At 36.9% G+C, this 14,538-nt stretch overlaps 1 protein-coding gene across 4 annotated transcripts in view; it reads left to right on the plus strand.

The window, feature by feature from the left end:
- Positions 1-14,538, plus strand: part of gtdc1 (glycosyltransferase-like domain containing 1) — a 45,779-nt gene that overhangs the window by 1,806 nt on the left and 29,435 nt on the right. For 2 of the 4 annotated variants that reach the window (XM_026927868.3, XM_026927873.3), the window contains exon 2: positions 11,975-12,196. In XM_026927868.3, the coding sequence (XP_026783669.3) occupies positions 12,018-12,196 (179 nt within the window). In that variant the 5' untranslated portion in view covers positions 11,975-12,017. Of the gene's footprint in view, positions 1-2,257; positions 2,352-2,464; positions 3,086-11,646; positions 11,714-11,974; positions 12,197-14,538 lie in introns of all 4 variants that reach the window. The other 2 variants (XM_053234249.1, XM_034304918.2) reach the window with 2 other exon arrangements.

Raw genomic sequence — 14,538 nt, forward strand, 5'->3', positions numbered from 1 at the left:
TAAATAAACGTCTCCTCGTGAACAATTACAAACTTAAAAAAAAAAAAAAATCAGTGTATTTGGAGCGTCCACTATAAGATCATACGTTACTATAGAAATGATATATTGTATAATTACGAGCACATATATGATATAAACCCACGACTTGAATTATAGCCGGCACTTCTGTCAGAGCTGCTGCTGTGGAAAATTAATCAAGGCCTTTGATAGTTCAACAGCGCTGTGGTATAATTAGTCATCGTTTATGAGTTTGTCGAAAGACCCTGGAGGTATATGTGTCTGATAGTGTCCGTGTGTGTTTGTAGTGCTGTACCTGATAGGATACACACTACGGTGTCAGTGTCAGTGCCGAGAATGATCCACCTCCTACATTACGTCTGGACGGGAGTGGTCCTGTACCAGTCCCTTTCTGCTGATGGACACGATACAAAGGCATCTACAGTTTAGGTTCATCTGATAAGACGATGAGATGAAACTAGAAACTCGGTATATATCAGTGCTGAGTTCGATAATTACTCATTTCTCAAAGAATGCCACCCTCTCCAATACCAGCCACCAACTTCAGATAATCTTGTAATACATTTGAGATAATTGTGACTAGAAGACTCCTTTCCTGTTACAATAAGCATGCAAATTGTAAGATTCCCCAAAGCTTCAAGGCACGATTCGAAAGTAGTCTCGGATGTTATCGTGTTGTATACTTTATGGAAATTAGCACAGTGTTTTGCATTATGCAAATTGAAAGTGGGCATAAACCTGTGTGCGTTTCTCACTGTGACTCATAGTGAGATAATTGTTGTGACTTCTGAGTGTCCTGAAGGCAGGGTGCATCACAGAAATCAACAGTTATTAAGACTGGCACACTTTAAAAAAAAAAAAAGACTATGTCATAATGCTTGATAGAGCAGTTGTGTATGTGCTTGTGCCACCATGCTAGGTGCTTGGATCGCGCTTGTCTGGCTTGTGAAGTACTTTAGATAAAAGTGAGGGAATGAGAATGTAATGTAGGGTTAGAGAGAGGACAAAAAGGTTGCAGAGTCAGAGACATTTTATGGTTCCTCTGGTGTGAGCTGTGAACTTGATAGACGCCAATAGCAAAATTTCAGTAAATGACTTTGAAGCTACAGATTTGTTTAAATTTGTTATACAGTACATTTGCAGTATTAATGATCGTAGTTATAGTCACTACCCCTGTGTTATATTTATCTAAGTAGAGAAGGGAGCATGTGTAGATAAATGGCATATGCAGAGGGCAGAAATTCACTGTTTGAATTTTTACAAAATAATAATTAAAAAAAAAAAAAACTTTTCAAAAGTTTAGGATCTACTTTTAGTCTATTATATATATATATATATGTGTGTATATATATGTATGTATATAGTCACTGAGCAGAGAACAAGTGCAAAGCCAACGAAATGCACTTTGCATCTAACCAGAAGTGCAAAACATCACGTAGCATTAAGTATGTAGTGCAAAGGGAAATAATGAGGTAGGGTTAAGTTAAACGCATGGTATCAAAAACAGTGCAAATGTCATGATGTGTGGACATGATACATGGATTAAAGTAATCAGTTATCAGTTACTTAGACGCTGTGGCACGCTACGTCACTTTTACAACACATTTAATGGAAAAGGCAGAATATATATAAAAGTATGGGAACTCTTTACATTACACTAAACTGTTGACCTCATGATATTCGTGTGAGTAACATTTCAGTTTATAATCATTCAGTTGTGGTCATTGTGAGAAACAGTGGACGCACAATGTCCCACGTTGAAAATCATGCTTATTAACCATTGTGTATTGATTTGTCCTAGCTTATGTGGTTTTCAAGCTGTATCGTGCATTTGTGGTCATATGGCTGATCGAGGTGTATGAGAAATAACATTATGACCACCTGCCTAATATTGTGTAGATCCCCCTTATGCTGCCATAACAGCCCTGACCCATCGAGGCATGGACTCCACAAGACCTCTGAAGGTGTGCTGTGGAGACCTCTGAAGGTGTGACCTCCTTCAGAGGTCTTGTGGAGTCCATGCCTCGATGGGTCAGAGCTGTTATGGCACCTAGACGTTAGCAGCAGATCCTTTAAGTCCTGTAAGTTGTGAGGTGGGGCCTCCAAGGATCGGACTTGTTTGTCCAGCACATCCCACAGATGCTCAATCGGATTGAGATCTGGGGAATTTGGAGATCAAGGGTCAACACCATGAACTCTTTGTCGTGTTCCTCAAACCATTCCTGAACAATTTTTGCAGTGCTGCTGGGCGCAATATCCTGCTGAAAGAAGCCACTGCCATTAGGGAATACCGTTGCCATGAAGGGGTGTACTTGATCTGCAGCAATGTTTAGGTAGGTGGTACATGTCAAAGTAACATCCACATGAATGCCAGAACCCAAAGTTTCCCAGCAGAACATTGCCCAGAGCATCACACTGCTTTCACCAGCTTGCCTTCTTCCCACAGTGCATCCTGGTGCCATCTCTTCCCCATGAAATCGACACGCACACACCGGGCCGTCCACATGATGTAAAAGAAAACATGATTCATCAGACCAGGCCACCTTCTTCCATTGCTCCATGGTCTAGTTGTGATGCTCACGTGCCTAATGTAGCTGCTTTAGGCAGTGCACAGAGGTCAGCATGGGCACTCTGACAGGTCTGTCCCCATGCCGTTGCCACAAAGTTTGAAGCACAGAATTGTCTAGAATGTCGTTGTATGCTGTAGCATTACAATTTTCCTTCTCTGGAACTAAGACATGACATGACAATGCCCCTGTGCACAAAGCGAGCTTCATGAAGACATGGTGTGTGAAGGTTGGAGTGGAAGAACTCGAGTGTCCTGCACAGAGCCCTGACCTCAACCCCACTGAACACCTTTGGGATGAACTGGAACACCGATTGAACCCCAGACCTCCTCACCAACATCAGTACCTGACCTCACTAATGCTCTTGTAGCTGAATGATCACAAATCCCCACAGCCACGCTCCAAAATCTGGTGGAAAGCCTTCCCAGAAGAGTGGAGCGTATTATAACAGCAAAGAGGAACTAAATCTGGAATGGGATGTTCAACAAGCACCTGGTCAGGTGTGTACACTCTTTTGGCCATATAGTGTATGCTTTGCTTTGTAAGCCAAATTGACTAAAGTTAACATTACATATATGTTAATGTTGTTATGATTACAACTGTTACCATTGCATTAATTACGCGTTGCTAATTTCAAGCATGGCACGGTGGTGCAGTGGGTAGTGATTCTTCCTCACAGCTGCATGGTGCTTTCCTGAGCTTGGGTTACTGTCTGCGTGGAGTTATGAATGTTCTCCTCGTGTTCATATGTAGGTTCCTCTGACCTCCCAAAAACATGATAATAGGTGGATTGATTGCCCCTAAGTGTGACTGTGTGTGTGAGATGTACTGGTATCCCATCCAGGGTGTCTAGCATTTAGCTTCGTAATCTGCCATATTTGAAAGATATTGTACATTCAGCCCAGTTTAGTTAACTACATGTGTGTTTATTATAGCTCTGCTCTATGCTTCACTATTCCTCACCTTACTTAGACATTACTATTAATAGCTTATTGACACTGAATTGTGTGGCTTATCCTTTTCGCTGAGATGTCTGTGTGGTCCAGATCCATCACCTCACTGACGTAATATATTTACATGTTTAGACGAGCAGTTTAATTTTGTGTTTTGATGAATTGCTGACACCCGTGTTGTAGTGATGTGTGTCATATTTTCAGCAGGCTGTTGTGAAGGTCACAGACTGGCTGACTTTGTTTCCTGTGACATTTACACTAAACAGCAAATGAAAGACACCACAACAAAGCTGCAGTGCAGACACTTGCATGGAATTTGTCCTATGTAATTCATTAAGTGGTCACTCAGCCCAGCATTAATGCCTTTTTGATCTCGTGCAGTTTGCACAATAATGGCATCTGGTTTGATAACAGCGGTCATACACGTGCCGTGTATGCTTCACGTATGTGAATCATGTATGTGATCAGGGTTGGGTCGAATGATATAATATCGATATCATGATAAATTGTGTCACAGTACGATTTTTGGAGATATCGCGGGTTAGGACTTGACGATATGATGCTAAAATATCGAAATCGTGATAAATTGTGTCACAGTATGATTTTCTGAGATATCTTGGATACTGTAGTTGAATTTAATTTGTACATTTAATTACAAGCTGACAGGAATCGTCTGCATCTGATTTGATTTGAAAATGTTGTACTTCATCTTCAAGATTGTAAAATATTAACAATATTTTCAGATTTGTAATTTTATTTCAGTGTTAAATATTTTTTGTACATTTTTTATAGTCCCTCTGAAACAGTTACTACAGTAGAGTTAGCAACATCATCAAATATGAAAGCTTGTCAGATGAAGATGACAAGGAAGAAGGGAAGCCAATTTCACAGGAAGCAGCCTTAACAGGAATGTACTAATCAACGTGAGCTAGCTAGCTGTCCATTTGCTATAAAGCAAGTGTATCTTCTTCGGGATCGATTTCCGAAGAGTCAAATAAACATAACATTCGGTCATATTGTATCTGAAATGTCACTTGCTCGATATTAATTTCTTGTTTATAGAACTGTTGTATAAAAGCAATATCGCACTCGCAATCGTGCGGTTATACTGAATATCAGGCGAAACACTGTAGAACTGCACAATTGCGACTGTGTTGTTACTTAAACATAACATGCATCGTAGAAATGTCCTCTAATATTGTGATATGATATTGTTTTTGTCGTATTACTCACCCCTTTATGAGATGATACAACAGCAAAATCAAAAACAACACAAAATTCAGAAACATGTCAATATTAAATTAAAAAAAAAAAACAGAGGTTTAATCTTTACTGAACATGTTGATGTTTTTATGATTTTGCTGTTTGCGTTTTTTTTTTTCGGCTTCGTTGTGGTGTTGTATTAGTTTTGGGGTTGTGTTTTGTGATTTCCTGTGACCCACTGTAGCTATGACTACACTTCTACACTTGAAGGAAATGAGCAGTCACGTATTTGACATGAACATAAAGGGATTTGACGTTTTAGTGTTTGGGAAGAGTAGCATTAAAATTATATTTAATACCTTATATTATCACATCTTCCCTAATCCATACTTTAGCGTGGTTTGGCCAAAATCAGATTTGATTATCTGATTTAACCGTCACTGCTGTACACGTCTGCTCTTCTGTGAGTGTGTGATGATTAGCATGTATGTGTTAGTATGTAATTACAGCCCTGCTCTCCTTCAATAGCTCCTCTTTGATGATTAGCGTTCACACAAAGCCTCTGATGTAGTGAACGACGACGCGACTCGTGTCTCCAATTAAATGAAGGAGAAGTCACTTTTCTCGGCACTTCACTCCATTTGAGAGCTTAATCCGTGGAAAATGTGAGCTTTTCCGTGCTCTTATAATGCTAGATCAAAAGAGTTTGGAAACGCGCCTTGTGCCCTTCGTTCAGCGTATTGAACTCGACAGAAATGTCAGTGTCAGTCTGAATGAGAGGGTTTCAGGAACAAATTACTCAACGCTTTTTTTTTTCGGGGCTTACAGTACTGTTTTAGCTGATTGAGATGCCACTCACCATGGCTTGTGGTTGAAGACGTGACGTCTTAGCAGCATTCATTAAACCAGTGCATGTAGCCTCACGTCACTGTTGTAGAAAAAAATTTTCTTGACCTATTTATATCATCCTTGCTGAAGCATTCTGCCTCACATATTGAGTGTGAGGTGATGCAAAAAAGTTTAAACAAGGAAACCAGTTTTGGTGAATTGGAATCTAAAGAGGAAAGATCCATATAGATCGGTACTGTTACACAAAACCTTGTGAATTCTCTGTTCTGCTACGGTTTTGAGTAAATATGTGCCAGTACCCGTGTTTCCCCTTCCATGCTTTTCTTTTCAGGGTCAAAAGTGTGTGAACTGTGATTCACTTGTGCAGGTTATTGCACACAGCAGCCAAAGTAATAGCTGAAATTGCAATGTCATGGATCTCAGTTTCACGCCATTACATAAAACTCGCTTGCTTGTAGAGCAATGATTTGGAAATAACGCCTGAGAGAGCTCAGTACTCAAAACAGGATTCACATTTTTGTAAAGCAGTGCTTCTTTAAACATACACACATTCCTAATCAGATGTTATTCAAGTTCTTTTTGGTAATAGTTAAAATTACAGCACGATAACCATCATTATTTTAAAAAATAAATTATCACTTGGAATTTTAAGGAGTTTTTTTAGGAAAACTATTTTCTTTAAAAATGTCTTTAAATTTTTTTTTTTTTAAAATATCAAGTAACACTGCCAACTGACAACCAGCGAAGCAAAACTTTTACATTATGTAAGGAATAAAACACAACAATGTGTGCTGTCATAGTCATAACTGTGTACTAATCACTATTACCAGCGCGAAGTCGATTATTTTCCTTTATCAGAACACTCCGAAGTGTTAATCCTCTTATTCCACAGCAATTTGACAAAGATTACAATTTTTTAATTTGCTATAAATGAAACTTTTTTTGATCTATGCATAGTTACATTTAATGTTATAAAACATCCACGAAACAAGTTATCACCTTGGTGCTTCGTATAGCAGCTTTAAACAGTCGTTCCTTCACTTTCTCTTGAAGTTAATAACATGGGCAAAATTCAGCTTGTTACCGAGATGCCCAAAAACGCACCACCCTCTGTCCTGAAGCACTGACGCTGGAGACTCCTTCCATAAACGTTAACTAAACTTCTCAAAACCTTACTGTATAAATGATTTTATATATATATATATATATATATATATATGTATTTTTTTTTTTTATCTGTTTTTTAATTAGGTTTTGCTGATGTGAAGTGTCTGCCCTTTCACAAGTCCCTGTGAATGAGCTGTTGTATTAAAAATACAAAACAAAAGAAAAAAAAAACGTATTAGAATGAGCGCATTAATATGAAACTCGCTGCAGTGAGGGAAAATGAGTGATCAGAGTCGAGAATTGTGGATTGAAACTATTAAAAATGAACTCATCATGTGAATGTGCCACGCTGATACACTCTAAATGGTATTATTTGTGATTCTTGTTAATTTTGTTATGAAACATACTGTTGGTTTAGTATTGCTAATATTAATTGAGATTTAACACATTATGTTGGGAAACTCATTATCCAGCACAAAGGGTGCTTTAGGCGTATGTGTGTGTGTGTGTGTGTGAGTGTTTTAGTTCTCCTTATTCTTCAAGTGTAATTTTGCGTTATGAGCCTCTGCTTCACTCGGCCGCTCTCTCCACCGCGGGGGAGTGTTTAATCAGATCTATCGTTCAAGCTGGATTAACCCTCCAGAAAGACCATATCACTTTAGGCCTCCTCAAACCTTATCACACTCCATTGTAGATGATAAGACACACACACACACAGTCCAAAGACATCTACGGATGGCTGGAGGCTGTTAAAATGAGGTGTCGAGCGCTAGCTGGCACGCTCCAGTGCGCCATGTATTTTTTTGACGCTTGTCGCTGGGCAGTGCCACGCTCGCCGTACTGCTTATAGAGCACCGACACACTCGCTGCCGCTGATAGGTTTAATCGGGTATGATCATGTGATGTTCCAAGGTGCCCGTCCTGTACGTGTGTCAACCACGTCCTCAGAGTTTTTACACCCCCAAGGCTCCAACTGTCAAAAGCGTATCATCTTCCTCTTGTGTTCTCAGAATTAGATAAAATCTTACATTTCTTCTGGATTAGAGATTACCTCATCTCCTTAATAAATGAGAATGTGGAGAGTTGAAGAAAGACACCAGGCTTTTACATAGTCTGGAACTTCATATGTTACTTCAGAACAACTGATGTTAATCTTGTTTGATTTGATTTGTTTTAATCAGATGAATCACATGTGTATAATAATATAACAGCTTTTTATTTGCACTTGTTTGTGTGTACAGTGCTTTCTCACACTCCGGGTTACTCCAACTGTACAGTCCATACAGACAAATGACTCATTTTTACAGACATTTTTTTGTTATTAAGGCTGTGTCATGTGACGGTATGACGTTGATATCAGGATAAATAATGTCACAATGCATCAGCGCTTTAATTAGACTGAATGAGAGACGGGGCGATTTTGCCCAAGGAGGAAGGAGCTGCTTTTTAGAAACTCTGAGCATCTGTGTTCTCTCTCATGACAGTGTAACACATGCTAACAGCCCATAATTTTTATGTATCCTCTCAAATACAGTAAAAAAAAAAAAAAAAACAATGATCAAGTACAAATTGTTAGTTAAAACTACTAATGGTGAGGCTAAACCGGAGTATGTGAGCAGTACGTATGCCTTAAGCAGGGAGTGGAAATTACAGCCACTTCACTCCATTCACATTCTCTATTTGAATTTAATTAAAAAAAAAAAAAAAAAAAAAGATTGGCATGTTACTGATAAACCGCAAAGTGCTCTTTACTGATGATGACATGGTGTAAAGGAAACTATTTAGCTCTGACAATGAAGACTCCTTCCAAAACTGTTAAACACTTCCTTACAGAAAGCGTCACCCTATTAATAATTACACAATAAAAAAACTGTTTATGTGCGATACAAATGTGTAGGCTTAAGATACGATTTCGATTCACAAGGCAACAGTTCAGTGTTTGATGATCCCACTTAGGGGCACGCAATATGACAAAAATATCATATCATGTTATTTATGTACTTTCCTGCGATGCTTGATATACAGTGGGGTCCAAAAGTCTGAGACCACTTTGAAAATCTGGGATTTTTTTCATTAAATTTGGAAATAAACAGAAAGTTTTTAGAATTTTGAAAATATGTGAAACAAAGAAAGTAAATGTTCAATATGTTGAATATTTAAAATTCAAGATTTTGCGATATTTCTAGGTCCCTATTTAAAAGTAAGAAAATGTGTGATATTGACCATGTTAACTGCTTTGTACAATTACAAGGTCAGATGTTCCTCATGTCTAATCTCTTCTACTGAAGCATGTGTTCAGACGACACTCTGATGGATTTGATCTAAAATGGATCATAAGGTTTTTCACAAACTTGTGGAGTCCACGCCAGCTCGAGCGCACGCTGTCAATAAAGCAATAAAGAGGACATACCAAATACTAAGAAACTCTGAAATTCATGTGAATATTTCAAATATTCTACTTTTCACTAAAGTTGTTGTGAATAATAAAATTTGTGATGAAAACTGTTATATTAAATCACAAAAGAATGCAAAATAGAAGCATTTTCACTAGTGCTCTCAGACTTTTGGACCCCACTGTATCTCAAAAGCAAAACGTTAGTCGTATTGCATTTAAAAAAATAATAAAAATCGTAACAAATATTAATAAAAATAAAAACACTTTTTAATTTAATGTGAACAGAAATAAATGAATGCTTGAAAGGATGAAAAAAATATATAAAAATGTGTTAAAACTATTACATTTAACAAATTTAATGCTTGAAAGCAGTAGAACGTTATCAAATCTGCTTCCCGAGTTTGTAATTGTTATTTAAAAAAAAACAACATAAAACATTTATAAGAAAACATCATGATAGCCATGATATCTCAATGAAGCGAATAATGACATAATTTATCATGATATCAATATTAAATCGGTATATCGCCTAGCCCTAATTCCGCTGAATCATTATTTATTTATCTTTATTCATCTTCATTTAATTTAGTAGCCTCTGATCGATATGTGAGCAACGTTGTTGAGAATCTGGCGCAGGCCTACTGTTTACTAGAGAAGAGTAAAGTATCAGAGTTCAGGGCAAATCATCTTGCTAGCTTATTAAATGATTCACACACCACTTTAAAAATATGAATTATTTTTACAAGCCAATTGATTTCTAATCAATTAGAATAATTAAGGATCGAATTATAATCAGTTATAATCAGAAAATACTCAGTTGTTACCTTGATTTATTTAAATCCTTGGCTTAAATCGGTGTGTCAGTCCAAATCCAAGTCTGTTAGTTGTTACTATAGAAACGATAAAGTAAACCTGCGATTTGTTTCCTATTGTCAGTGCAGTTGTTATAGAGAATTAATCAACAATTCATCCACCTTTAATTTGTCCTTCTTTCTTGTTTGAATAATTAATAGTTTGTGAACTGTAAATATCATTGAAACCATTGTTGGTGTTCGTGTGGTGGTGCTGCTAGTGTGTTGCTGGTAGTTTGTTACCAAATGTAAATATTGTGATTTATAACAATAATATATAAATATTATGTCATAACCTATATTGTAAAAGTGTCTGAAAATGTTGTGATATTTTTATGACTTTTTTGTTATATTGCTTACCTTTATTGGCCATCCAACATTTATGTTGAGGATGAGTCAAATGAAAACCTTTTGTTTTTTCAAATTTACTAAATTAGCAAAATAGAATTGAATCAGTCTTTTTTTTTTAGAGTAATCTGGATACTCGCTAAGAGCTGGAACATTTGCACTGAACGAAATGGAGATTATGAAGAAAAATGATTCATGTTTGTGACACCAGTTTGCATTAAACAATGCAAAAATAATAAAAAAAAAAGATTGTTCTTCTGACTCACCCTTACATACAATATTCCGTACACAGATACAGTAGCTGATTTATAATGAATATAAAGGCTATAGTGATGAGTATTACAACTGTGTTTGAATATTACAACCGTGTTTTAAACTCTTGCTCTCACCCTTGAGCTTTTAGTTTTGCATTAAAGTGAATCAAGTGGTTGTGCTGAGGCAATCGTTAAAGAGAAGTTCAGAAATGATTCAGCACCCATGGTGAGGCATGATGGTGCTGCTTTAGATCGCTTGAGCTCTGGTACCGCGGGGTTTCCCTCTCGCATCACCGTGTGTGGGTAAGAGCTCTGACGTTAACCCCTCACTTTCCTCTCTCCATTTTGAGGTCTTAACGTTTGTTCTGTCCTACCTGTGTAAGATGGAGGGCTTGTGTTGAAGGTAACTGCGTGGTGTAAGTGGGGAAAAGCCCACTAGCTGTATCTGCACGTCGAATTCGGAAAACTTGAATTCGGGTTTTTTTCTTAGTATCTTTTCTTTGAGTGATCGCTGTAGCAGACCACTCAGTCTAAGTGTAAGTGCTGTTTGTTTGTAATTCTAGGTTTTTTTTATTTTTTTCGGTCTGTTATAGGTTGTGTTTGTCATTATCTTGTTTCGGCAGTGGGGATTACGTGTTGGTTTTCTCTAAGAAAACCTTTTCCTTTAGAGAAATCGTATTCTAGGTTTGACAGAGCAAGGAAAAGCCATCAGAGTGCAATTAAATGATAAATGATGAATTATTATCATACATTATTTTACTACATATGTTTAGAAAATGGTTATTTTATCAGGAATATAAAATGTATATTTTTGACAATAAAAAAAGACCACTTTCCAGCTTGCACTGTGATTTTCTTAATAATAAAAATGTTTAATTATTTAGTAATAATAATAATGACGGAGTTTACACAGACAACTCCTGAACACCTTGTCCTACAGTAACATCGAGTGACTGTATATCATCTAAATGGCTAGAAATATCAATTTTCCATGATGCATAACCTACAGGCCTGTTTGTCTGATAAATATCACTGTGTCAGCATTTCATTTCCAGCTGTTGATATCATGTTTTTGACTATACACCTCATTCTGCTTTCCAGTTATGACTTAACCCTTCGTTTCACATGGCAGCCATGAGCTTCAAAAACGACCGGGAAAGTACTGAATGTAGGCGAAATTTTTTTCGAATACAGCGTTTAATGACATCCCACTTATTATTCCCTCATCATGCCGCCTCATTTGTCATGTCTCATTACTCATTACGGTATTTCCATTAATATCAAATAATACGAATAATTCACTTCTGAGGTTCAATTAGTGTATTTTTTTTTGATTTTGTACATTTCGTTTATGATATGCTGTACTGATACTATATCAACATATTTAAGGTTGATTTATGGTGTACTATCCCAATCTCTGTCATTACAGGTCGATTTGATTTGGACGCTCCATCCTGCTATAGATTTCATCCATGAGTGTGCTGCTGGTGGAGGCTTTCTATGGCGGCTCTCACAAGCAGCTGATAGACCTTCTTCAGGAGGGTGTGGACGACTGTGTGGTTTACACGTTGCCTGCTAAGAAATGGCACTGGAGGGCCAGAACGGCAGCGCTGCATTTCATGCAGGCTATCCCAAGCAGCCAGTCATACAGGTCGGTGTGTACAAGACCATCAGGATAAACAGCACACAACCGTACTGACACTAAGCATCTCTGTAATACCTTTAATTAACTTGAACACTTTTATGCATTATTAAATTATTTAAAGACATTTCCATATTCCTTAAATGTTTTCTATTACTAAAAACTGAATAGTTTCTGAATATGACTTATTTAAAAAAAAATAAATAAATAAGTAAATGGATTGTACAAGTCTAGGAATAGCATGCGGAAACAAGGATAAAATATTATACCCGAAATGAACAACAAAAAAATCTTCCATTTGTTTATAAACAAAAATGTTACCATTCTAAAATATCTAAAATATTTAATGTTGATGTTAAAATTAAAATATATCTATATATATATATTTTTGGACAAAATAGTCTAAATTTCTTGACAAGTACAAAATCTTCAATCTTTAATAATAATAATAATAATAATATAAGCATAAAACTCTTTAAATAATACAAATATAAATAATATAATTATATTTTGAAATATATTTATAATATATAATATATATAATATATATAAAAATATAAAATAGCTAAGACTTTTTTTTGGGGGGGGGATGTACAGATGCACCAGAGACTTGCCGCATTGCTAATCTAGAGAGCAAAAGAAATCAGGATATTTATTTAGGTTAAATTACAGTAATGGTCTCAAGTTATCTGGAGATCATTTATATCTTGTGTTTTCGTCAAACCGCCCTCAAACTGTTTATCCATCATTGTGGACACTATAAATGAAAGGCAGATTCGCTGAGGTACAGGGAAACTTTCTTCAGGACTAACGGTGTGTGGGTGCACCCCACCTGTGGTATCATGGTCACATTCTCAGTATTGGTCATGTTTCTAGGTTGATGGTTATTTAGTGTTGCAGCTGTGATTCACATCTTATCATTTGAAAAGCTGGTGGAAACGTGTCCGGAAACTAGCATGCATGCTGAGAAAGCAACTGACAGAAAGTTAATACTCGAAACCTCGCTTTCTACCTGAGTGAGATTATAGAAGGAAATCACTTCAGTAGAATGGGTGAATGTCATGTCATTTGAACTTTGCCACCCACTCGAGACAGAATCTTTCTGCTAATCTCATATAACACAAGTTTAAAAAAAAAAAAAAAAATTTCTTGAGATGTGGGCACAGACATGCTTGAAATGGTGTTGAGACCCTAGGTGAAAGAGGGGTGACAGTGTGACACATGAGCTCCACCCCATGGTGTTGTGCAGTTTGGTTGGTTTCCTGTAGCAATGCAAGTAAACATTCCTGAACTACAGGCTACTTTAATAGGAACACCTGTTCATTCGTGCAGTTATCCAGTCAGCCACGTGGTAGCAGAGCAATGCATAAAATCATGCAGATACAGTGCCGAAGTCAAGAACTACAATTAATGCTTTAATTGAAGATTGGAGAAAGACCAGGTGACGTGTTGCTGATCTTCAACTTTATGGTTAAAGTCACTGAGATCACATTTTCCCCCCATCTGACGTTTTATGTGAACATTAACTGTGGCTAGTGAGTTCAGTTAGCGATAGCATGGTTGTCACCCGATGAGGTAGGTTTTTGTTATTTAGATATAGAGGAAAAATGACCTAAGATTTGCTTTTTTTTTTTGCTAAAGCTGGCACTGATCAGATACCCAGTATCTGTGTCGGTTCGAAACCAATAAAAAAAAAATGGTGGATCAGATGTCAGAGAAAACGTATCAGATATCGGATCCTATAACAAATGGCAAAGATTGGAATTGGATTTGGGGAAAAAAAAAAATTGGAGCTGCAAATGTTTACATATAAAGAGACTTGACTAGTTTTTCTTTTGTTAGAATTGATTTTATTATATTTATACTTTATATTTTATTATATTATGTTTACAGTGTACATGATTTTTGTGTGAAATTGAACTGTGAAGTTAAAAAAAAAAAAAACACTGGATATTAGCTGATACTCAAGGTTTCGGTAGTGTTATGGGAAAAAGTGGTCTCGTGCCATCTTTATGTACCACAGTAAGAGAGATAACATTACCTCACAAGTGGATGAATAAATAGCAGGCATTATAACATTGCCTGATATGAGACCCATATACTCGAAATAGCCTACATGTCATTAGTAGAGTTGTCATTAACGGTGTTAACTAGTTACCATCGTTGGCTACGCAGGAGTTTGGTACAGTTAGCCAGCACTACATCCATTATTATTAAGGTGGCTCATCCAAAGCAGGGGAAAACCTTTTGCCACCTGGGCCGGGTCACTGTTTTTTTTGCGCTCAATCTTGTTATGTTATTATTTTACAGCTCAGTTTTACAATTAAAATCAGTTTACATCTCATGATATA

This window comes from Pangasianodon hypophthalmus, chromosome 5, assembly GCF_027358585.1.
Source record: "Pangasianodon hypophthalmus isolate fPanHyp1 chromosome 5, fPanHyp1.pri, whole genome shotgun sequence".
NCBI classification, from domain to species: domain Eukaryota; kingdom Metazoa; phylum Chordata; class Actinopteri; order Siluriformes; family Pangasiidae; genus Pangasianodon; species Pangasianodon hypophthalmus.